General features: G+C 40.6%; 1 protein-coding gene across 1 annotated transcript in view; it reads left to right on the top strand.

The window, feature by feature from the left end:
* Nucleotides 1-24,340, top strand: part of LOC122791800 (low-density lipoprotein receptor-related protein 2-like) — a 1,119,352-nt gene that overhangs the window by 296,946 nt on the left and 798,066 nt on the right. The window contains exons 7-8 of the mRNA XM_044059752.1: nt 3,161-3,329; nt 20,255-20,423. Coding sequence (XP_043915687.1) covers nt 3,161-3,329; nt 20,255-20,423 — 338 coding nt within the window. The remainder of the gene's footprint in view (nt 1-3,160; nt 3,330-20,254; nt 20,424-24,340) is intronic.

The raw sequence follows: 24,340 nt of genomic DNA on the forward strand, positions 1-24,340 counted from the left end.
TGTGTACATAATACCTAGAAGAGGATGATATAGGTGGGGCTCAACTAACAAGTTTAATCCCTGCAAGTAACTACAGTAAGGCTTCTAAGTTGGAAAACTAGGTAAGGGAACATGTTGATCATTCCAAGATTGACAGTGTGGTAGAAACTTTTCCATTGCTGATTTCAGATGGGTTGTGGGACTGCTGTTCTAGTTCTGATCCCATTTATATGCATGTTCAGCTGAGATGACAAATCCAGTAAGTGAAAATGCTGCACTAGGAACCACTGCCTTCAGTATGTGTAGCAAATGAGAATTATTTCAGCTTTGGCTGTTTAGGTTACCTATGGGAGGCTGCCCAATGTCAAACTTTGGTCAGTCCAATAACTCTTGCACAAAACGTTACTGTCATAGCATAAATGTCTTAAGTTCTAAACAGTCCATTTATCAGCATAAACGAGCCTGCTATTTAAAATGGTAAAAACTGATTAGTGGCTGTTGTACCCTGTTGCCTGTGTGAACAGTCACTGGGTCAACATCTGATTGACAAACTGGTTTGTGACTAGATTGATATTTAGCAGGGGGGTGTTGGGACAGCCTCCTAAATGGGGGGGGGGGGTTTGCAGGGAGCTTGCAACTGCAAAAACACCAGTCAGTTTAGCCTGCTCCAGGGCAATCCTCTAAGCATGCACTGTAGACATTTTTAACATTTGCACGTATTGTGAACACTGATCTGTCCTTGTCTTTTCCATCCCTGGTCGCCTTGTGAAAATTGCAGGGATTATTCCCATATGCCATCCTGCATGAGTCAACCTCAGACTAGTTCTCTATGTAGGGGAGGGCACAAGGACTAGAAAACTGATCATGACCTCTGTCCCCAAGCAAGACTGAGTCATTTAATATGGAATTTGGGTGCTGAGTATTGTAGAAAAGTGGATAATTTAATCTTTCTAAGCTAAACACTTTTAGCATTGCACAATTCAATGCTAAGAATTTAAGCTCTCCTAGCTGTCCTAGTCATAATCTAAAAGGATGCTTACTTAATCTCCTTCACAAAATACCCTTAAGATTGTTTTGTGAGTGCATAATCAGTTTATACTTTGCACTTTGGAATTTCTGCTTCCTCAAGAGGCTTCAACCGATGTCTTTCTCATTGGCTCACTGCAGGGTTCAAGGTACATGCATTTTCCTTTATTTGTAAGACTGACTTCAGCCTCATTCAGTTAAGATTGATGGTAAACAGACACTATTTCAACTGTCTTTACTACATTGTGATCTGGAACTAGTGATTAGATTCAAATTAGTATTTCTGGGTTGTGTTCTAGACATGCCTGACAGTGTATTTGTCCAGAAGATTCAAGCTTATTGCTCAACTTTTCTGTTCAGACAACGTCCATTAAAATCTGTTCTAGGTTTGATTCCTCTTGCCAGACTTCATGTGCAGGCTCCAGTAGTTTTCCAAATCTGTTTAGACCCAATGTTCCTCCCCTTCGAATTCCAATAACTTATGAACTGAGCCAGTAATCTGCAACCCAGGTCTCCCTTTATCCTCAAACCACTTCCAGACTGCCTATCGATACCTATGACTTTGCCAATACTGCAGTTTCTGAAGGCAAGTTTCAAGGTATTTGGGAACCACCGCATCAGTGTGCAGATCAGCCTGAAGGAATTTCCCCATTCCATTTAGTTTTACTGTTCCAGTCATGGCAACTCCACCTCAATGTCAGGGCTCAAGATACCAGAGTGGCTGGCACATCTGGGGCTTTCTGGAAACTTGCTATTTCAGAAGATCTAACTTGGTCCTCTGTTAGACTATATCTTGTAATGGTGGTTAACTTTGTTTCCAGAACATACTTCTCCGGGGCTGCTGTTCATGGAATCCTAGACATTAAACTTTTTGAGCTTTGTCTCATGCAATAGCTAATGCAACAGTGATCTAATGGAGGACATGATGCAACTGTAGTTCATCATAATGTGTTTGACTAGATCACTGTTGCAGTACTATCATCCTCCCTCCCTTCCCCTTAATTCCCTTCCCTGGTTGTAGTACAGCACCCTACCTTTTTCTTCTGACATGAAGCACTGCCTAAGGGTTCAGCCTCCCTGTTGTGGACAAAGTTATTTTGGCATGTCTGTACATACTCATACCAGCACATCCTTGTCAGGCAGATGGCTTCAGTTTAACATCTCATCTGAAGGTCTCCACTCTGAGTGCAGCACCCCTTGTACTGGACTGCAGTGTCAGTCTAGCTGGATCTACCTTCCTTCTGCTTCAGGACACCTGAAGACATGGGAAACACCTTTAATTTACCATACCATTGAAGAATTTCATTCAATTCACATAGGAAAGTATGTAGTATATTCAAGAGTTTTTCAATGTGATGACTTCCAAGCAGGTTTCTGTCCTCTTTGCCATGTTAAGATTGCATTCCGGACTTGGGAACCTGTGGCCAGGAGAGTGCCCATGTTGTCTCTGGCAGTACATAAAAATGTATGTACTTGAGTGACTGTAGCAGTTGCTTCAAACTCACTTGTATTCCCATGTCACTTCTTAAAAGATCTTCCATTCATGTTGGTAATTGGGCAAAAGTGCATCACAATGTGCGATGCAGTAGCTCCTCACAATTTTAGGGTAGGTGGTATTTTATGTAAGTTTATTCCTGTCAACACCCCCACAAGATCATGTCTGCCTGCATGGTTTTGTGCAACCTTGCCACTGACATAATTTTCACCAAACTTGGGTGTCTTGCTTGTGGAGGGCAAACTGCAGGATACTGATTATCCCAGTTATTTCTAGTTTAATTGAAAATGCATGTTTATGTAATTAATGCTAAACCAAGATTTTCATGGCTGCTTATATTCCCACTACTGTGAAATACAGGGTCTTTTGGTAAAATTCTTGTATTCACTGCAAGATACTGCTGTTACTCAACTGGAAATAGCATTTACTAGACAAAATATTGTGTTTAAGGTCAGTTCCGGTCTTGGGCTGGAAATTGAGTTTGCTGCATTTTAAAGTCAAATGACACTTATTTAATAGCTATCACACTTGAGTATTTGCAGTAAATTTGCTAGAGCTTTGAGAACGTGAAGAAAATGCAGATATGGTTGGATCTTTTTGGTAATGTCTGTGCCTTGTGCTGACATGCACTTGTAAATGGTTTTGTTTGTGTTTCTCTAGGAATTGTGGGCATTAATAGTATAGCAGTTGACTGGTTAACAGGGCAGCTGTACTGGGCCATCGAGACTCAAAAGGCAATATATGCTGGCTTGGCTGATGGTAGGGGATATGTGAAGGTCTTGGAAAGGAATGTCAAACCAGACCAGCTCATTGTATTTCCAACAAAAAGGTAAGGACAATTTTGTACAGCTTGACATTTATTGAACAGATACCATGATAAAGGCTAGTAAGTTTTCTATTTATCCTGTAAAGAGCTGAAGGTATTGCAAACTATTCTGTCCTGTTTGTCACCAGAATGTTTTTCACATTTGTACAAATGGTCAGTGTGCAGTTGCATTGGATATTCAAATATGTTGAGGTAGTTTTTTTTTTTGGGGGGGGGGGTGCATGCACATTTCCTGACTTCTACTTGAAGTAGAACTAATGAACTTCATATGAAATCTCAACTATGACACAAAGCAGACTTTCAAGTACTGTAAAATTAAGTCCAAATGAAAAAAAGCCTATTGGAGTTAATGCTCTACGGAAGGCAGATACCAGTAAATAGTTGTCTTATATTTTCTCTTCATTGGACAACTATTTACTGGTATCTGGAATTACTAGCACCCTTCATTGTTTTGCTCTACGGCTATTTTTCTTACATTATACTGTAAAATTAAGTGTTTTAATTTGGTGCACAGTTTAACATGACTGGTGCTTTGATCCATTCCAGAATTTTATTTATGGAAAATGGCGACATGGCACATCGAATTTTTTTTTTTTTTTTCCATACGTGCATTACACTGGAGCACAACTTGGGTGGATGTTTTGATCTTAATTGACAGCAACAAATGCAGGCCAAGTCTCAATTTTATTGAACAGGTTGTTTTTTCAGTTTATGCCTTGTCAGTGTATTACATGTAAGGTTGCATGTTGCTGTACTTAACTGCACAAAATAAAAACATTGCCTAGATGAGAATAGCACTCCCACATGCAGGATTTCTGGGAGAGGGGGTTGTGGCATTCTGAATGGGAGAGTAAGCTTGAGAAAAATGTGAATTGGTTGTCTTGATCAAACGATTAGCAGCTGAAATTAGTTGGGTTTAGCTGAAACAAAACAAAAAAGGCAGCTACGAATGAATAGACCAACAACTTGCTTTTGTCTGTTATATCTGGCCTCCAGGCATTTTAGAAACTGTCATGACCTCTTTTATAGTGATATGTTGTAACCCTAGTCATTTGGATACCAAGTCCAATAATAGCAAACCCACCAACCATATATAATAAAGTGCACTGTAATTGGGCTGTTATGAAATCAGAGGCTGAACATCAAACTGCTTTAATGTTGGAAATGCTGTTAATCTGTTTTAGAGATCACAGTACAGTGAAGATGGGAAAATTTGCCTGTTCCTCACTAGTGCAATCTCTGAATATATAATTAGTGGGGGTGGGGTGGAGTCTCCCCACAAGATCGACTTTGAGGTATGGCATTTTTGACTTAAGCCATTCAATCTCTGGTCTTTTTGGTTTTGTAATGTAGACCTGTATAATTCACATCAAACAAAATTAAAATGAAATTAAATCTACACAGATAAAAGATATCTATACATCACTCAATTGACTAATCTATATGCAGTCCTACTTGAATGTTACAAAAATTCATCAAACTTTTACATTAGAAAGCGAGTCCAGGGGGTGCTGAGGCATTAAGATCTGCCACCAGTATTTTCTGCTGCAATAAAATATTCCAGCCCCCCCAGGGTTTTATTTTAACATACAACACAATAAAGCAGAATTCATGGTCCTTAAACCCATTGATATGTTTAAAAAGGGCATTTGTAGAACTGGGCTTTTCATAACCATGTTCATAAATACCATTGCTTAAGCTTAGTTCCGCTTTGCCTACGTAATAAGTGGAGCAGTTTTTACACTAAGCGCAAACCACACCTTTGGTGTAACAAATGTGCTGACCAGAGGCAACAATCTGTTTATTACCTAATGCACGTTTAACACAAGGATGAATTTACACTGGTTACAATGGCCACATTTGGCCATTTTACCAGAATATTTGCCCTTGCAAGAAGTTAAGGTGTCACCAATCTAAAGCTTTTGTCCCTTCTGTGTAAAACTTTGGGAAAAGGACCCAATATTCCACACCGCTGTTGCTGCTGTAATTGAAGCCCAATTATGAATAATCTCTGAAATCCCCCAACTATTTGTATATGTAGTAATGTTACCATTGAATTTTCCCTTTGATGGAAGATTAATGTGAATGGGGTTAAGACCATCTTCACTGTGTCCAAAAGGTTCTACCAAATTCCCTTGCAGGAAGTCTAGCAATGGGTTACAATCCAGGTTAGAACCTGTATAGTATGGAGGATCTGGTAGCTTACCCAAACCTGATGCTTGCTCACCATACAGGAGGCAGCGTAGCACTAAGTGCCCACAAAAGTGGTTGATGTAGGCCACTTATAGAACCTCGTATTTTAGACTCCACTAATCATTGGGATAATCTCTACTAAGAAACATCTGGTCTATAAATTAGTGGTACTCTAAACTCGTATGAAATTCACCATCATAGCGGCTCTCACCATCTAACCCTTAACTGCTTTCTTGACGAGAGATGGCTACTTGTAAAATGCAAAAACTTAATGTTTTCTTCCTATAAATGACTAAACTCCTCTGTGGGTCTTAACCATAATAAAACCTCCAAATATGCTATACTTGTATCCTTGACCAGATACAAAAATTCCAAAAACAAGTTCCATTAAAATCTATGAAAACTGGTATAAGGTCTTTTTGGCCAGTCCACACAAATGTAGTCTAAAAATGGACATGCAGTTTAATGTGGGCAAAAATGGTCTTGAAAAGATAACTAGATTCCCACATTGCCAGTACTGTGGGATACAATGGCCCAAGAAGGACCCCATGGCTACCCCTTTTTAACTGTTTGAAAATAATGCCCATCATAATTATTGCACAACACCAGTTCCATTAAATAAACTTCAATCTTTACCAGCAGGTAAATTGGTATAAAATTCTATAAACCATTGTTTCAATGTTATGCTGTATACATGCAAAAGTCTGACATCCATCATAGGACCCCAAATGATTACATTTAAAGCCCCATGAGTCATGGCAGAGATCGATAATTTACATTTTAACTGGTAAACATACTTTGCTGTATAATAGGTCTTGGAATTACTAGTGCATCAACTATCTGGTGAAGAGGTGGGTCATTCAAATCTTGTGAATTTTAGGTACCCCAAATACTCTAGCATATTTTGGGGAATCGTACATAAATTTAAAATCAGCTGGTGAAATCTGCCCCTGGGTTAAATTTGCCACCAGTATTCTTTGCTCCAATAAAATATTCCAGGGGCCTTCTAGGGTTTATTTTAATATGTTCTAACACAGCAAAGCATAATTCAAGGTCCTTAAACTGCTTTAAAAAAAGGGCATTTGTAGACTTTTTTTGATCTCAAGTGTTCATAAATGTTGCTTAAGCTTGTGTTCTGTTTTGCCTATGTAATAAGTGGGGCAATTTTTACACTTGGTATAAACCACAGCTTTGTAACTTGTTACCCAAGTCAAGTTACACAAGGATGCATTTATACTGGTTAGTTGTCACATTTGGCCATTTTTACCAGAATATCTACCCTTACCAGAAGTTAAGGTGTCGCACCAATCTTTAAAGTTCCTATCCCTTCTGTATAAAACTTCAGGACAAGGACCCAATATTACACACCTGTAATGTAATTATCCATAAGAAACGGGCTTTAATCACCAAAATCCCCAGCTATTAGTATACATAGTAAATGCATTGCCATTGAATTTCCCTTTGAGGGAAGATTAATATTGTGAATGGAAGACCATCCTCAACATGTCCAAAGGTTCTACCAAATTCCCTTGCAGGAAGTCTAGCAATTGGGTTACAATCCAGGTAAAACCCCGTATAGGATTAAGTAGCTTATTCAAACCTGACATTTGCTCCCACCACACAGGAGGCAGCGTAGCACATAAAGGTGCCCACAAGAGTGGTTGATATAGGCCAGACATTCAGTAAAATCTGAGGTAATCTGTAAAACTCTACTTTATCATTGGGATAACCTCTCAAGGAGCATCTTGCCTATAAATTGGCACTCCTCTATAAACTCATGAAGTATGAAGGCCTGATATACCAGATGAAAGTGCTAAGCCTTGTATTAAAATCTAGTTCATAGCTGCCTGCATTTTGGCTTTGTTTCTTTATCATTGTGTTTTCAGGTTTAGGCTGTAACCATGTATATACAGTTACATTATCTTTGGGCAAAAATTGGTTTAGGGTCCAGTGAAAAGTGTATGCTTAGATTACTAGGCTTAACTAGCTTGGGGGGTTCTAAATAGCCAGGTTTTCCTGAAAGAATGGTTTCCTGTATCCAAATAGGGCATTGAGGGCCAGGCATTTATAAGCCATCCCTGTCTAAGGGAAATGGTTGCCAAGGCTGGTGTAAAGTTCCTATTTCCCCATCCACTGGTCTAGGTTGTACTTCAACTGGGTAATACACAAACTCTGCTTCACATGGCTGGGAAGCCTGTTCGTAGAAGGGACAGTCTCAGACACGTCTCTCTTCAGCATGCTCACTGACAAAATTCAGATGCCTAGAACTTGTATTTCTGACTCTGACTTGAAGATCTAAGACTCTTCTGGTATTTGCAGACGCTTTGTAAGGCAGGCATAGATCACCCCTCTAAGAAATGAGTAGAGGGAAAGGGCTTTGAGCCTAAAGCAAGTTTGTTAAGTCTTGTATCTTTATTTTGTAAGGAGCTTTTGGTTGCTATAGTTGCTGCATATGCCTGGTCAGGTACATACCAAGGGGAGCACTGGGTGGAGTACAGTGGGATGATTACCTCTTTGGACCTATATGCCTTGCCCTTAGGTTGCACAACATAAGTATTTCCTCACCACTGTGGCCATGTGGTGCTAGAAGGTAAGGCTATTGTCTGTGTACCCAGATTTCCGACCACTGGGTTGACTCTTAAGGGTGTATTATCAACATGGTAATTAGTCAGGATGGTTGACTTCCTAAAGGGTACAATTATGAATTTCTTAGCATTGAGTTTAAGATGTGGTTGTAAGTTTGAGATGGAACTTGAAGAATGCCGTGTCTGCATGGTAGTCTGTTAATCCCCAGCTTGCAATAATTTGCATACTTAGTCATAATCCTTCAGCATTTGCTTCTATTTGAGAAATAGATGCTGAGGAGCAGGCCAGTACAATGCTCTGTGGGACTCTGCTAGTGACTGACCTCATGGAGGTGGCCTCAACTATTGACCAGGGTCTTGTCAGTGAGCCAGTTGACTATCCAGCAGGTGATAAAAGGGTTTGTATCTAAATTAGTTGTCTGTAATGCCTGGGGTATTGTATCAAAAGCCTTAGCCAGGTCGGGGTAAGCTGTGGTCAGTCAACCTTCATCCAGTGCTTTGACACTGAAAGGCCGCTAATTTTAATAGCTATGACCTACCTTTAACAGACTGAACTGTGATTGGTTCAGTATTTGGAGGTTACCTATGTCCTCATTTATGTCCAATTCTTTCCATGGTCCTCCTTGAGACTGGTAAGACTTGTGGGCCTGTTACCCAGATCAGTGGTTCACTCCTTTGTGCGGGGAGTGACTAGTCAACTTTCTTTCCTTGGGCACAGAACCTGACTGAACACTCCAGTTAGTAATTTCCAGTGCACCAGAGAGGAGGTTTCCTGCTATTAAACATCCTGGGATGTTATCTGGGGCCATCGGTGTTTTTGGCCTTGGAAACTGCATTGACCCCTCTCCTAGTAATTGGGATTGTTTGTGGTACTTCCTTTGGACCATCTGGGAGGAGTGGGTGGAGAAACCTGAGCTGAACCTGTTGGCCAGAAGGTTACAATGACTTCTGGTTCAGTGTGGGTGATGCCATTTCCAATAAGTTCTGTGCACTGTTTACTCTTATAGACATGTCTGTGGAAAGCTTTGTGGTTGTCCATTGCCAGAGAAGCTACTTTCATCAAATTTAGCCTTTGAAGTATTTACCCTTTTAGCTACCTGTTTAGAATGGCCAAAGGGCTTTTTTCTAGGCTTGGCCAAAATGTTTAATGAATTGATACTGTGATTCCAACAAAGTGGCTTCCCTTGTTTAGTACATTAGGCACAGCTCCCTCTATACAGCTATCAATATGGCTGTATAGAGATTTTGTAAATAGCTATGTATGCTATGGTTTACTGGGTTTGGGGGTGCTTGGGGTTTAGCAAAGGGCTTAGAGGGATTAGCCTTGGAATAATTACTACATATTTGTAGTTCATTGCATGCCTCTATTTTTTTTTATTTCAAGTAATACTGCCTTATTGTCAGATGTGATGAGTGAACATCCACCCACATGTTAGAGTACAAGGCCAAGGATGTTCCTACCCCTGATAGGAGAATGGGCCAACTGTTTCAGGATGTGTTAGTTTAGTAATTGCTGGGCTTGTGCACTAGTGGAGTAGAATTCCCAATGAGATCCCCCATGAATATTACATTGGTTTGAACGGTGAGGGACTCTAGTACATTGAGAGGTAGTATGTGTTTTCTGGGACATGGAGGGGGGGACCTACAAGCTGCAACGATATGGTACGACACTGGTGAGCTGGATGAGTCCCAATGGGTCGTACACTTTAACTAGTCATGGATGTGAGATTGGTTTTAATAGACTGAGACTCCACCTTTAATTCCTGTGCAGTAGCCAATCTAAAGGTGTGAAGACAATTTAACACTGCACTGATGGGGTACTCAATGACTTTAAACCACATCTCCATTAGTACATGTGTTTACGCTCTCCAGAGTGAAGGTTTGCAGGGAGTGGAGTTGAGACCTAGCATTGAGCAGTACCACCTTCATATATTCATTTATGCACAGTTAAGTTGGTAGGTTTCAATTTGCCATGGCCAAAAAGGGCACTATGGGGTGGAAAGGCTTTTCCAATATCTGAAAGCTTAAAAGGGGATGAGTGCCAACCATCCCTGGCCAAAGTAGTGTGGTCTGTCAACCACATCCTCCCAGGCCATCAAATATCATACCGAATGGACTGACACCAGAAGCAGTCAAAATCCTTTTCCGTTGGTAACTTGTCATCCTTGGCAAAGGTGGTATGCTGTTCAGTGCTAGGCTTGTACTTGCCCGAGACCATCTGCAAGCTTGATCATGTAGGGAAGTACATTTCAGGTTAGCAGTGACATGAACAGTCATGCTACTACCTGTGGTTCAATGACTTGAGTGCATGTGACTTGATGGATCCTAGCCCAGGACAGGCAATTAACTCTGACTCTCCTTAGTCTGGGAAGGGGGACATCAGTGTGCATCACTAGAATCACCAATGACCAGGGAATTTGTGTGCTGCTTTGCGTTAAGGGCTTGGCAGTGGAGGCACTAGATGTGTAGTTGCAGGTGAAGTGTTTACATGATGGCTGAGGACCTTTTGTACTGTGAAGGTGGTCAGTGTTTCAAGGTTACTTCTAAGTGCTTCTGCATAAGTAGCTTTGTGTAGGGTCTTGCACCTGTGCAGTAGCATGGTGCAAGTGTCATTGACAACCTCGGATTAGTTTTGGTTGTACGAGTTTGCCTTCAGCATTTAAAATGCATTTGCACCTCTTGCATATACTGTCAGTAGTGGGTGGTCAGTGTACACAAGGCAACTGTTGCATTGCCTCAGAATACCCATATCAACCAGACTGGTCACAGTTGTGCATATCCATGGCTACTAATCTAGGGAGAAGTGAATAATTCAAATATTGAATAAGGCGAGGAACTTTGAGCAATGCTCAGCTATGAGTAAACTAGATGCTTTAGTGTGATTTATTTGGCTAGACAATACTGCCACAACGATGTAGACCAAATCCTCCCAATGTAAAATAAATGGTTTTGGAGCCCCAGTACTTAAACCAGAAAAGGACACTTAGAATTACAAGCACAGTAAGCATTCACCAGCTTAGAAGGTAGAGGCTACCATCTCCAAGAGTTTAAACCACAAACCTTAAGTAAGAACTAGTTTGAAGCCCGAGCTTAAATCAAAACTTAAGCTTGGTACTAGCTACAGTTTAATAAAACTACTAATCAGCAGTAATGCAGCAGGTTAAATGAAACTGAACACATGGGTGCATACAGTGAAATGCAATAATGTAATTTTCTGGTATTACAGTAAATTTTGTGCAACTGCAAGCAAGCTGCTTGCTTCTATCCCTGTTAGGGACATAGGCTGATTATTGCTTTCACTTGGTGAAAGACACTGATCCTGAAAGGAGATCCTATTGTAAGGTGTGCATGTACACCCACATGTGGACAATTTGGAGGATTACTAATGCATCCACAGTATGCTTTTTAGTATGTGGAGAAATTTTGCACGCCACAAAAATGAGATGTAGGAAATGCAGGCAGAACTCTCAGAAGATACTTGACTAAGAATTTAACTGGTAATACTATGCTATGGTAATACTATTAACTGCTGCATCACTACTGTATAATGCAAGGAATTTAAGGCTTATATGTGGCTCTTAATACAAATTTTTCCAGAGTACAGTTCAGGAAATAGTTTCTGTAGTGAATACATGCTACAGAAAACTAGCTATGTAAAGTTATGCAGCACCTTCTGGAAAGCTGATGCTTGTGGAAGGGTTGCAACTGTGGCAATTAAATCCTACGCTGAGGTTAACATTGGACTCTCGTGGCAAAAAAAAGTTATGTGAAGCTAAAAACCATCTCTATGCAGTATGATACAATATTGTTTAAGCTACAATACTTGTAGCCCGATTCAGGAAAAATGCTTGCTCACAAGGGCTTATTAGCAGTTGCGCATGCATGTCTGATTTCAGTAGAAAATTAAGCAAGGTAAACATCTGGATGACCAATCAATTCTCATTCTCACTAGTTGCACAAAGACCAGTTGTGCAATAGAAACGAGGTAATACTGAGTCATGCTGCTGGCAGACCTGTGGCTTGGATCTGTCTGTGCCTGCCTCTGACATGCCAAGTGCATCGTTGTGGATGCTTTCCATCTGCAATGAGCATTGGTATATGTTGCTGCATAATAAACTTTGTTGTCAAGTAGCTGAAGTGCTGTCCTGTTGTAGCAACATCAGGTTGCTAGGGTGAATCCTTATTGAGCTGGCTCATATGATGCTAAGCAGCCTTAATTACTACATGTAGACTTTAAGGTAACCTTTTCTAATACCATGGTCTTACTAAAAAAGAAGTCTTGATTCAATCAAACTTTGTGGCTGATAAAGAAATTTGACTTTCAGTGAAGTAAAAACATTTGCATAGTTTGGAAACCTACATCCCCTTATGTTGGGTATAATTTTATTGGGAACATGCACCTTGTTTTTGGGAATGTAGGCTAGCCACACTTTTAGTGGACCAATGCAAAAGACCGGACACTTTAATGTGAAACTGAGCTCCAGGTTTGGATTCATTAATCATTGTGAAGGTACTTTTTTGTATGTATAATGTGCAGTAGAACATTGAGTATATTTGGCTTTGTCTGTGGATTACACCACTGGTGTTAGACCTACGTAGTGCTGCCTTTGTGGCTGATTCATTTAAGTCCAGACTTTCCTGTGTGCATTTGACTATTGGTTCACAGTTACGGTAAAAGGTTCCACTGAAATTTAAGTAACCTGCTTTGGGGGAAGGGGGTATATGTCACACGAATTGAGCTTGCTATAGTGAGCTTCACTGATGTGGCAACCTTTTATAACTGATCAGAGTTCATTTAGTAGCTCTGATGCCTGATGGAGTTTGTGGATTGCTATGATTTAGTTTGCTTCCTCTCTGACCCCATAGAGATGGCAAACCTGTTAGTGGGTAGGTTTGAAAATTTCACTCCCTTATACTCTCCATACTAGTCGCAAACCTTACCCCATCCTACATATCTGAAGAACAGGTCATCAAAGCTTTGTCAAAAGCAAAACTACCCGTGTGGGACCAGACTGCATCCCAGGCTGTATTCTAAATGGGATAAAATATGAACTAGCATCACCATTAAGTACCCTTTTCAATCCTAGCCTAACCACAGGTTTTGTTCTGTGCATTGGAGAAGGGCAACAGTTATTCCCCTCCACAGGTGGCCAACAGACCCAGGGAATTGTTCCATGGCCTTACAGTTGAGGCTGGTCAGGCTTGGATTTATCAGTATGGACCTCAGACATAGGTGATCTCAAACACTGGATCCAACCCAGTTTTGTTTCAAGGGCAGATCGTGCCTGTTAAATACAGATTTTTTGAGAATGTGAGCTGGGCCATTGAGGGAAAGTTTATGCACATGGCATCTCTACTTGGCAAAGGCATTCAACACTATCTCACTGTAGCATTGCTGATAAACTTGGCAAACGCCTCTCAACTGTCCAGATTTTTGCCTCATTTTTGGTCTCTTCCGTGTTTTGCCAAAAACACAAATGAGGATCTGTGGATTGAAGTCTCCCAATGACATTTGAGTTTGACTTCAAATCCTTCATAAAATAAATGTCAACACACCTTTTTCTAGCAACTTTAAGTTTATAGGAGCTATTTAAAATCTGTCACTATTTTTAAGCTTCTCCCATTATGTTAACATTTGTCCAGATTTCTTGCACCAAACTGAATATAATCTACTTTGAAAGATGGGTTGCCAACTTGCTCAACTGCACACAGTGGGTAACTCCAGCCAACAGACCTGTCACCAGCAGGGTGCCACAGGGGTCAGTGACGAGCCCCCTACTTTTTGATATATACAGCTCAGACGTTAAGGTTAAAGTAAGGGGTTGTGGCTGACCAAGTTTGCTGAGGACTGCAAACTGGGTGCAATTATTGAATCTAAAGTATGTATGCATACTCTAGGATGGTACCAGCAACTGGTCTTGGTCACTGTCTCAAACTGAATGCAAAGCAATGCATAATCATTCTCTTCACAGTATCCCTTCACACAAACAATGCCCCCCATAAGCGAAGCCCCCCACTTAGTTTGGGTGTAAATTTTTTTTCCTGTGGCAGACATGTTTTCTTGCGCCATCAGCCATTTTTGGGTTAGATATTACAAGTTCAATTTTCCCTTTTAGTTGACCACCCCCATTAAAAAGATTTTTGTCAACTTGTTCTGTTGAACATAACAGGTGTTAAACCCAGGTACATACATATGATTTAACTGTATATAAAGCCCTGATAGCAAGGATATACATACCAATTGGAATCCAGTTGTCTGCCAATAATCAAAAAGTGGTATCTTGTATTCTAGCACAAACTCCTAATAAAGGCTTAAGATGGTTGGTTAAAAATGCAGATGGTTGGTTAAAAATGCAGATAATGGTTCTGTTACAGAACCATGACCCGCCACAATTGGCCTTACTCTAGGGTTTGTAAGGTTCTTATGAATTTTAGGAAGCATGTAAAACTGTGGGTCAACAGTCAAATGTACAATATTCCTAGTAATGCCCTCTTCCAAAGTCAATGCCAAACAGAATTGGTTTCCTTTTTAAAATGTGAAGTGGGGTCTAGTGACATCTTCTGATAAAACCACGTATCTGGTAGTTGGCGAATAGGCTCCTGTACATGTTTCCCAATCCCATAGGACTACTGCAACCCCCTTATCAGCATTTTATAACCATATGGTTATTTTTTAAAGATGTTCATGCCAGATATCTGGCAACTATCAGATGCACAGTTTTGTCAGATTGTACTAGGCAGGTAACATCTATCTGCATTTTAACCAAGTATCTTAAGCCTTTAGTTTGTGCTAGAATACAAGATAACCACAATTTTTGAATATATTGGCAGACTAAACTGGATTTCTCTGTGTATATGTACCCTTGATATATCAGGACTTGTATACGAATATACCTCATTGGGTAGGTCTGCGAGCTATTGAATTTTGGATAAATTGTATGTGTATTTATGCACCTGGGTTTAACACCTTTCTGTTTAAGACATTTTTGCCAAAGCTTATTTTGCTGGGTATTATCTCCAACTAAAAGGAACTGTTGTGAGGGCATCTTTAGCTCCCATTTATGGTGACCTGTTCATGGGGTTTATAGAGGCACTGATATATCCATTTCTGGCAAAAAGTGTTAAATCATATGGAGGCGTTATTTAGATGACTGCTGGCTGATGTGGAAATCTGACATGATAATTTGTTCAGTACTTAAATGAAAACAAATGGGGTCTATATTTTTCGTTTGATCAACTAATCTCTTCTTGAGATGGTTAGTAAGCAATATGATGGGGACTCTAAATACCTCCCTGTTTAGAAAGGCTGCACAGTGTAATAGTTTCTTGGCAGATAGTGGCCATCCATCTTGTATTAACAATATTCCTAAGTCCCAAGTTTTGAGGGTTAAAAATATGCTCATAATTGGATGAGCTGTACAAAATAGTAAGGAATTCACAGATTTTGTGCTAGGATACAAGAATACCATTAATACAGCAGGCCCGATGTTTTGCAGTCTGTGGATCACCTTTGATGTATACAACACGTTCCAAGGATCATCGGTTAAGTTATGACTTTTGGTGCCAACTCTAGACCAGTTTTATCAGTTGATAAGAAAAATTTTGTCATGTTACTCCTACAATGTCAACTTACATGCCGAAATGGGAAGTGTAAATGTTTTGAATCATCTTAAAAAGTCTGCCTCATGGTAATATATTTCCCATGTGGACACTGCACTGCTTGTCAATGTGAATTTTTCTTCTGCCAATACATCTGTTAAATATTGTGTTAATTGTATTTCAGAGTGGGTGATTTATGTGGCTGAATGTCGGTGTTCTGCATTTTTATTTACGACACTTCTGGACAGCTTAAGATTTGTATTTCGGAACATTTGAGTGACAGTCTGGCAAAGAATGTCTAATGCTTTATATAAGCATGTGTTACAACATTCCACTGCTAGATTTCAGTTTACAGCTATTGATCATATGGTTAAAGGAAGAAATAAACTAGGTTGGCATAATTGAATAAAAGTTTTGGATAATTAAGTTTTGTTCACTCCAGGTTTAAATGATTGGTGAAAAGTAGGGGGGGTGTATCTTTGTTTTTGAGCTATCATGGATGGTATTTGCATTTTCATTTGTGTTTACACTGAAGGCTTTTTAGAAATGTAATATGCAGCATTTTCCTATTTTTTTACAATGTAGTTGCTGTTTTGCCTTTGTGCTGGCCATTTTGCCAATTCATGTGAAACAGCACCTTTGACACTTGAACCTGTATGAGTGGAGGGGTGCCATAAATTCTAACCAGGGATAGTGACCACACCCTTCCTGGACATGGATAGTTATTAGTCTATCTTGAGTATTGACTAGTATTTCTCTGGTATTACATTGGGATGAAATGACTAGGCTTGAAATGACCTCTGGGACGATAGAGGGGGTGAGGCTCTATCCCTGGGTTAGAAATGTTGCTTATAGAATGCCAGAGATTGAAGACTGCAAATGCAACCTTGAGGCATTGTTGAAGTGAGGATATGTTGTCTCCAATACCGACTGTATCTCAGAGCAGATTACTGGGCATATGCTGTAGGGTTAAGGCTTGAGTAGAAAATGAAGATCCTTGTAAAGGAATATTACTCCCAGTTGTCCTTGGTTCCCAAGGTATGGAACTGCACAATTCCTCATTGGGTAAGAGTAGGTCAACAGACTGGTTAGGGTTTTGTCTGGTTACAAAGCAACTGAGCAGAAATGTCAATCAGTACACAGATTGCGGTTTCTCTGTTCCCAAGCTTGCTTGTGATATTCAGTTGATGTTCACAAAGATCCATGAACTGTGTACTTTTAGAAAGTGTGCAATGATGGTACTGACCCAGGCAGCCCAAGTTGTAATCATCTGTAGTTACGAGGACATTACTGTCAAGTGATCAATGCTGTGTTGAGCACTTCTGTGCAGCTTACTGCAATGGTACACCATTTAAATGTCAGGGGAAGACTGTAGCTTTCTTTCCAGATGTCTTGTCACTTACCTTGACACTTTAATTGCATTAATTACTGGCGACTACTCTCCACATTTTGCAATTCTTACTGATGCAGCCTTCAAGCCATGTGTTAATTGTAGTCAGCCTTTCCTCCAGCAATACAAGATGTTTACATTTCCATTTTAAAAATTCTGGCCTCTGCCCCTCATGAAGACCTAAATTGCTTTCATTTGAACTATATTGTGCCCCCAATTAAGTGGTTGATCTACCAGTTCGTTTTTGCAGAATTTATCCTAACATTATTCCCAGTAAAATTTGCTATATGGGGACAAGTCTGGCATTGAGATTTGCACTTTGTGGCTTAATCAGTGTGCTATTTCACCATTTTCCATGCAGATGAACTAGAGCCCAAGAACCCCAATACCAATAAGTGAATGACGGGCTAGCAAGTCTTAAAGGTAGGTGCAGAACAGTTGAATCCTTAAGCTAGCTTATGTTTTGTCTGAACTGAGAAAAAAACCTTTGGCAAATTGGGAGCAAGCCTCCCCATATAGTGGTACTGGGATTTAATCCCAACATAACTTCCTTAGAGATGTGCAACTGAAGTTGAGGTAAATCAATCTGAAGCCAATTTCTAAACTGATTTTAAATTGGGTGCACACTGCTCATATTTGAATGTTATGAAGTCTTCAGTGCCCTGAGGGGGAACACCCATGAGGGCATTAAGATTACGCCAGCCTACTGATGGTAGCCTAAATATTAAGGAATCTAAGAAAAGCAGTGTTGCAATTATTAGCCACCAATCAGAGCAATTAGGGTATACTTGCTGAAGCAACTGGATCAGGGCCAGCTCTTTGGATCTGATCCTTTATGCTAACTGGCTTCACTGTGCTCAGTTTATGTATTAAGGGTAAACCAATTTGTACTGGGGAAAATCCCGAATAGGCACACAGGTTTTATGATGTGAGATGGGGGGGGGGGGTTTGTACAAGGCTTTAATATTTGAGATCCTGTGCAAGATGTTTATAGGCAGGGGTCTTTGCATGCTTCACTCAAGGATTGGTCATTATCCAAGCTATCTACTCAATTGTTTTAAGTGTACAGCAGAGAACTGGGCCACAATCATACTGATAGTTGCATCTGATATTTATGCTGACCGTTTTGTGCCCAAAAGTGAGTTTGAAGGTGTGGATCTGGCAACACAGCAGATGAACTGTTAGGTGCCCTCAAAGAACATTTCTCTTGCCTTATTGTCTGTCTCAATACAATAGATATGAAACATTTTTAATTGGTCTGATTTTCCAAGTTTTCCAAGCTGGTGTGGAATTTATGAACTTTTGAAACCAGGTTTAAGATGCAACGCTTTGAAACCTTAAGGGTTGATTTTGAACAGTGAACATGCATTCAGTGTGCTGTGGGTGCTGTTTAAATCTAGGTATTCTGCATTTAAGGCATTTAATGGTGTGCATTCATTAATGCTGCTTTATGGTGTAAAGGTCCTTTTACTTATAAATATCATAAATTAGAAATAAAATTCTCTCCTCTGAATACATGCTTGGCAGTTTCAACTTGGACATGGTCATACTTGACTAGCGGGAAGTTGATGGTATCTGTGGTCTGGTGAAATGATTGGATTTTTTAGGGATTGTATGTTCTGTTCCCATGTCATTCAGTAGCAGTTTCTTTTCTATGTATACAGCACACGATTATTGCAGACAGCAGTGGTGTTCCTTTCAGAAGCAACTTGCAGTTTTTTGCCCATTTGCATTCCCTGTATAATAGAGTAAAAAGGTCAGACCAATTACTAAATACGAGAAAAAGCTAGCTAGTGTTCACTGATACCTTAAGCCTTCTGCAAGAGGCCCATGGGATATATGCAAATGACCCGTTAAGGACAATGTTTTAGCTATATGGCTTCTGAATGTCCACTTAAGTCATTCAGACCAATAAAGCAAAGCCCCACTGGTCATGGACATGTATGTTTCAGCTTCAGTCATAAGGCTGAAACATGCATGCCCACAGCTAGACTTTACATTTATTGGCATGAATGTATCCATAAAAACTTGAGTGGAAATGCAGAAGCCATATAGCTGAAACATTGTCCTTAAGGAGTCATTTGCAGATATCCCATGGTCCTCTTACAGAAGGTTTAGGGTATCTCAGTGAAAACTACTGTACTTTCTGGCTTACAAGTCGTAGTTTTCTCAGCCATAATTTTTAAGCAGCATCTACATCCTTGTACACATGTATGTAGCTTAGTGGTGGTATCCTTTCACTTATGAGATCTTTGCTTCAATTCCCAGCATCTCTAGCAATTTGTATGGGGTTTGGCATAATGGTTAAGGTGTTTACCTTGCAGACACAAGGTACAGGGAATACTTGAAGCATGGCTAGACCTGGTCACCAATGGGGGTTATAAAGAATGGAAAATGATTTTGCCTTTTGGGCTAAACTATTCAATAGGCTGTGAAGACTACATTCAGTCTGCTCTTGTATTTTTGCCATATTGGTCTCTAACGAGTCAGTTAAGTTTGATTTTCATTTTAAAACTCTTATTTAAAATATGAAGTAAACTACAAGATATGGCCATCTCTTTGAGTTAGGAGTCTCTAATTCTGACAAATGCAGAAAATTGGGAATGTTTTAGTAAGTGAGCAGAAAGCATTGGAAACTTATTTTTGTAAGTCTTTGGCAACATCAGAACACTTAAGTGGCAGCAGTACTTACTGCATCAGTGTACTGCCAGGTAATGTGGTAAACTATTTTGGGGGAAAATGCAGAACAGATGGATCTGAATTGTCTAGACAAAAAGGCTGGCTGCCAAAAAAAAAGCAACTACTAGAAAATCAATTAAACCAACTCTGAAGTATTGAATATGATGGAACTGGAATTGGATTCTTTAGAAAAGGGAGGGAGCAAATTATCGGAATGGAAACTGCGGAGACTATACATGCAGAATGCTCAGGAAGTGAGGTTTAAGGGGAGACTGGAATGGAACAGGTGTATAATGTTGGACTGAGCTGTGATAAATATTAATATGGTTTGTTTTCGGTTTGAAGTGATAAAGGTTTTTTAAACTGAATCAGACCTGTTAAATTGACTCCAGTAGAAATGCATATAGTCATCTTTATAGTAACATCTATACAATTTGGAGAAGCTAGTGAAGCTCCATTAATATTGTAACAATGTTTTACAGACTGATGTTCTGGATTAATCATGGAGACGAGGGTACTGCTCAGATTGAATCTGCTGGGATGGATGGATCTGGTAGAAAGTTGATAACGGTTGTGTCGATGGAAGACCCAATGGGCCTCACACTTGATTATCCCAAAGACCAACTTTACTGGATCAGTAAATACAAAGAGGTAATTGCAGTCTTGTTAGCCTGAGTTTTGTGTGCAACCTTAAATCCCCATCAGATTAATCTATAATGGGGCATTATGGCATTTTTCTGCTATGTATTTTCTGCAACATTCTTGCATGAGCTTTCAACTGTGTAAAATCTGGTTCTTGGCTACATTGAAATGTTGCATCTTGACTGTATAAAATTATTTATCAAATCAAACCTTGACTGAGAAATGGGAGTGATTTTACTGGCTCAGTGGTACACTGGTTCTAAATTCAGTTAATTGTGAGCCTATGTTGTGGGGACTCTTATTCTAGGTTTAATGAGTTTAAGCAGGTCTGACAACACATGCAGGATTCTTCAGCATTAAAACAGCAGGTGTCCAGCTATCCAGTTTTGACAAGTCTCACTAATTGTGTACTTTGTGCCAGGCAGTTTTGGGGAAATTGCATCAAACATTGTTGAGTCTTAATCTTCATGTAATCATGGATTTGGGAAGTCAAACCCCATAACGCTGAGTAGATTCCACAACTTGAGCTTGCTCCCTAAAAAGGCTCTGCTTCTGAATTGATCTTAATTTTGTCTTGGTAAATTGGGATTGCCACTTCATAGCCACTGCTTGGTCCACCTTGCTGCATATAAAAATGATAATGGCTGGAATAGTCTTCCAGTGTGATCAGCAAATAACTAAAACTATATACATAATTTGAAACTCTCAGTTTTTTAGACTCTGTTGCACTACACTTTGTAGGAAATGTATGTACCAAGAGCTCTGTACAGTCAGGCCAGTGGCCTAAAGTTGTATGCTCACTAATTCAGTACAGAGTGCATTTACTTGTGTTGCAAATAAAGAAATATGGCAGGGGCAATACTGTGGTACTGTGATTATGCTGGTACCATAGTCTGCTTTATGAATCTGCAGTGAAAGTAGTCTTTTCATGTACAGCAAAATTTTCAGCTTGTATCTTCAGAATGGTGGTGTGTGCAGTGGTGTGGACAAGGACATGTGCTTTTACTTGTTGTTCTTTTCTAAGTTGGGTACAGTAGATTAATCTGAAGTTAACTTCAGTCTTCAACCTGAGGGTCAGATTAGAGAATAGAATCACTCTTGTATTAAAGCTCCTAGGATCTGAAGTCTGAGCTCCTCCCCTACCCATAATGCTCTGCTCTCCACTCATCCCTTCATATCTCTTTTGCAAGATAAGTTCCCTACCCTTCTCCATAGACTTGTGTCTATTCCTTCCTAAAAAAAAACTTGCTTTTTCTGCCGCATGCTTTGTGTTGCAGAAACTTATGGCAGAATCGAAACTGGTTTCAAGATGTTGCCTGCTGGGACAAACTCCCTTTTCAGATGCCCACAGTGTGGTATGTCTAGAGCCTTTGCATTTGGATGACTCCTGCCCCATCTGTGCTGGCTACAACCAGTGGGCCTTAAACCAGAAGAAGTGATCCTAAAAGGCCTGTTAATCTACTGCCTCTTCCTCTGCTTCACCTTCTACTTCAGGGGTCCAACCCCCCCTTCAAAATAAAGTGCAAACAGTCACCAGAAAGGTCTCTTAGAACAGGAGAACCACCTCAGAAATTTATCAAAAACTTTGGATCCGATTGACTCTGCTTTGATTGTGATAGAGGCTTCCCCTCAGTACTGCCTTGAAGTTTTTCACCAGAGCTGGTTGCCTCAAGGCCAAAGTCTCCTACATTCTTCCAGGCCAGTCTCTAGACTTCCATCTGTTGCATCATCCACCAGGTCTTCCTGTGGTCTCCGAAGCAGAGGTACAGGATGTTTCTCCAGGCACAAATCCAGCTGGGGGATTGTCCATTCAAGAAAAGTCCAGCTGGGGGTTTTACCTACTCTGTCCCCCTCCAGTATCTGTGAGCTATCAACCTGCCTTTACCCCAACTCCTCCTCTGATCTGACCCTCTGGTTTGGAGTTGAGCCTGAAGATGCCTGGAGTTGAGATGTCAAAGCAGATGGGTAAAAGTATCTCTACTCCAACAGTTTTCCTGACTGACCCGGCTCCCACAGTTTTGGAGCAGAGTGGTTCTTGGAGCTGTAGCTTCAGCATAGAGTCCAGGGGGGTGATGTCTGCTGCAAAGTTTTCAGTGCTGTTTCTTCCCCTTGGAGCTTTGGCACTTGCCAGCTCTGCTCAGACTCAACTCAGATCCAGGGGTGGCACAGATTTGTTGGGCTTCTCCCTTGACAGCTTCAGCTTTGGGGACGTTGACCTAATTTCCTCGTTCAGCCTTGGCATTCAAAGTGGACAAGAGGGTTCTTTGTGCTCAGAAGACCCTAGACTCTTGCTACTTTGATCTGTTCTGTTATTGGGACAGCCTACCCAGAAAGTGTTCGACTGTCCTCTTTGAAACATCGTGGGTCTTCTGATACCTTCCCAGAGCACCCCACCAAGGAAGTCCCTTGCGTTAGTGCAAAAGGAGGCACTTGTATTCCCCACTGGAATTTCTCACAGAACACTATCCAAGGGGAAGGGTCCCCCAGGTCACCCATGATTTCCCCTTTGGCGACATGGATACATTTTGCCAAAAAGGTGATTGGTCTGCCCAAACACTAACCTGGAGGAATCTGTTTCTGAAGGCTTTTGGGTTGGGCCCATCTACTTCGGTGTCCCCTCCTGTGGAACCTCTTATTAATCTTGTTTCATGCATGGTGTGGAAGGAGCTGGATACAGTGGACCCCATTCCTAAGCACCCTGACAAAATCCTGAGCACCCAGACAGATCCCATTGGACTAAGGTTATTCTTGTCAATGCCATGGTGGTTGCAGCCCCTAAGGAGCTGGCCCAAAATATCTACAGTGCATCCCAATAAGTGTCTAGGGCTTTGCACAGTTTTGGTAAGTGGGTGCATGCTTCAATGACTTTGGCTGCATGTACCAAATAATTCAGCACTGCAATGCTAGACTACAGAGTGAGTTGATCAAGGAACCCTCTGGATGTTCGTGTTTCACTGTTGCATTCATTACATTTGGGTTATCTGCTTGTAGGTAGCCCTCAGTCGGCCTGATTAATGGTCTTTGGTCCTGCGTCGGTTGCTGTCCCTTCCATGACATCAGGTCATTAGGGGTATAATACATGCAGCAGATGCTATTAAATCAGTCTCTCTGTGCAGTGCCCAAAGCAGTTTGCAAGTGCCAGTCTGACTCCTGAAATTTTTCATTTTGGTTTCAGAACCGAAGTCTTCAACTAAAGCTATGTATCCCATTGGGGAAACTTTTTTCTTGATCCTTACCAATGTCAGTAAAAGTTAATTGCATTACTTGTGGAAAGCAAATACATCAGATTTTCATTCGTACTGTATTCCTTGCCTAGGCCTTGACCATGACGTACTTTGCTGTCTGTTTTGTGCTTTAATCAGTGCACTATCAGTATCTTTTTGCCTCTAAATATTTCTGTTCTCAGTTTAATTATCCAGAAATATCATCAGTTAGCCATCAGACTACCAGGATTCTGAAAAAATGCAAAGATAAAGACAGTCCGCTGAGGTACAAAACTGATGCTTTTAAGCCAGTTGCCAGTTCACTGGTACTCTGAGGAGCTTTCGCAGCCCCTGATACCCGCTACTTCTGATTCGCAGGCTTCTATAGAGACCCATTTGGAGTCCAGTATGTCACGAGATGCTTCAACTATGGAATCCGTGGATGTCTCTACCTTGGATGGGTCCAGAGCCTCTGTACAGGCACCGGCTTCTGAGTGTATTCAGGCCTACTGACTTGCATATTAAACACACCCCTCCTTCACTTGGGCCTAAATCTCGAACAATGCCTAAAAAAGATGCCCAGGCCACATGTTCAGACCTCTATGCTTAGAAAACAAATAAGAAAGGCTGAAGATCTAATAACACTAATCAGTTAGCCAACCCCCCCCCCCCCCCAAGAGGCCTAGGACTAAAGTTTATGAATCATCTGACCAGGATTGTTTT

The sequence above is a fragment of the Protopterus annectens genome, chromosome 17.part0 (genome assembly GCF_019279795.1).
Source record: "Protopterus annectens isolate FY-2018-M chromosome 17.part0, PAN1.0, whole genome shotgun sequence".
Classification (NCBI taxonomy): domain Eukaryota; kingdom Metazoa; phylum Chordata; order Ceratodontiformes; family Protopteridae; genus Protopterus; species Protopterus annectens.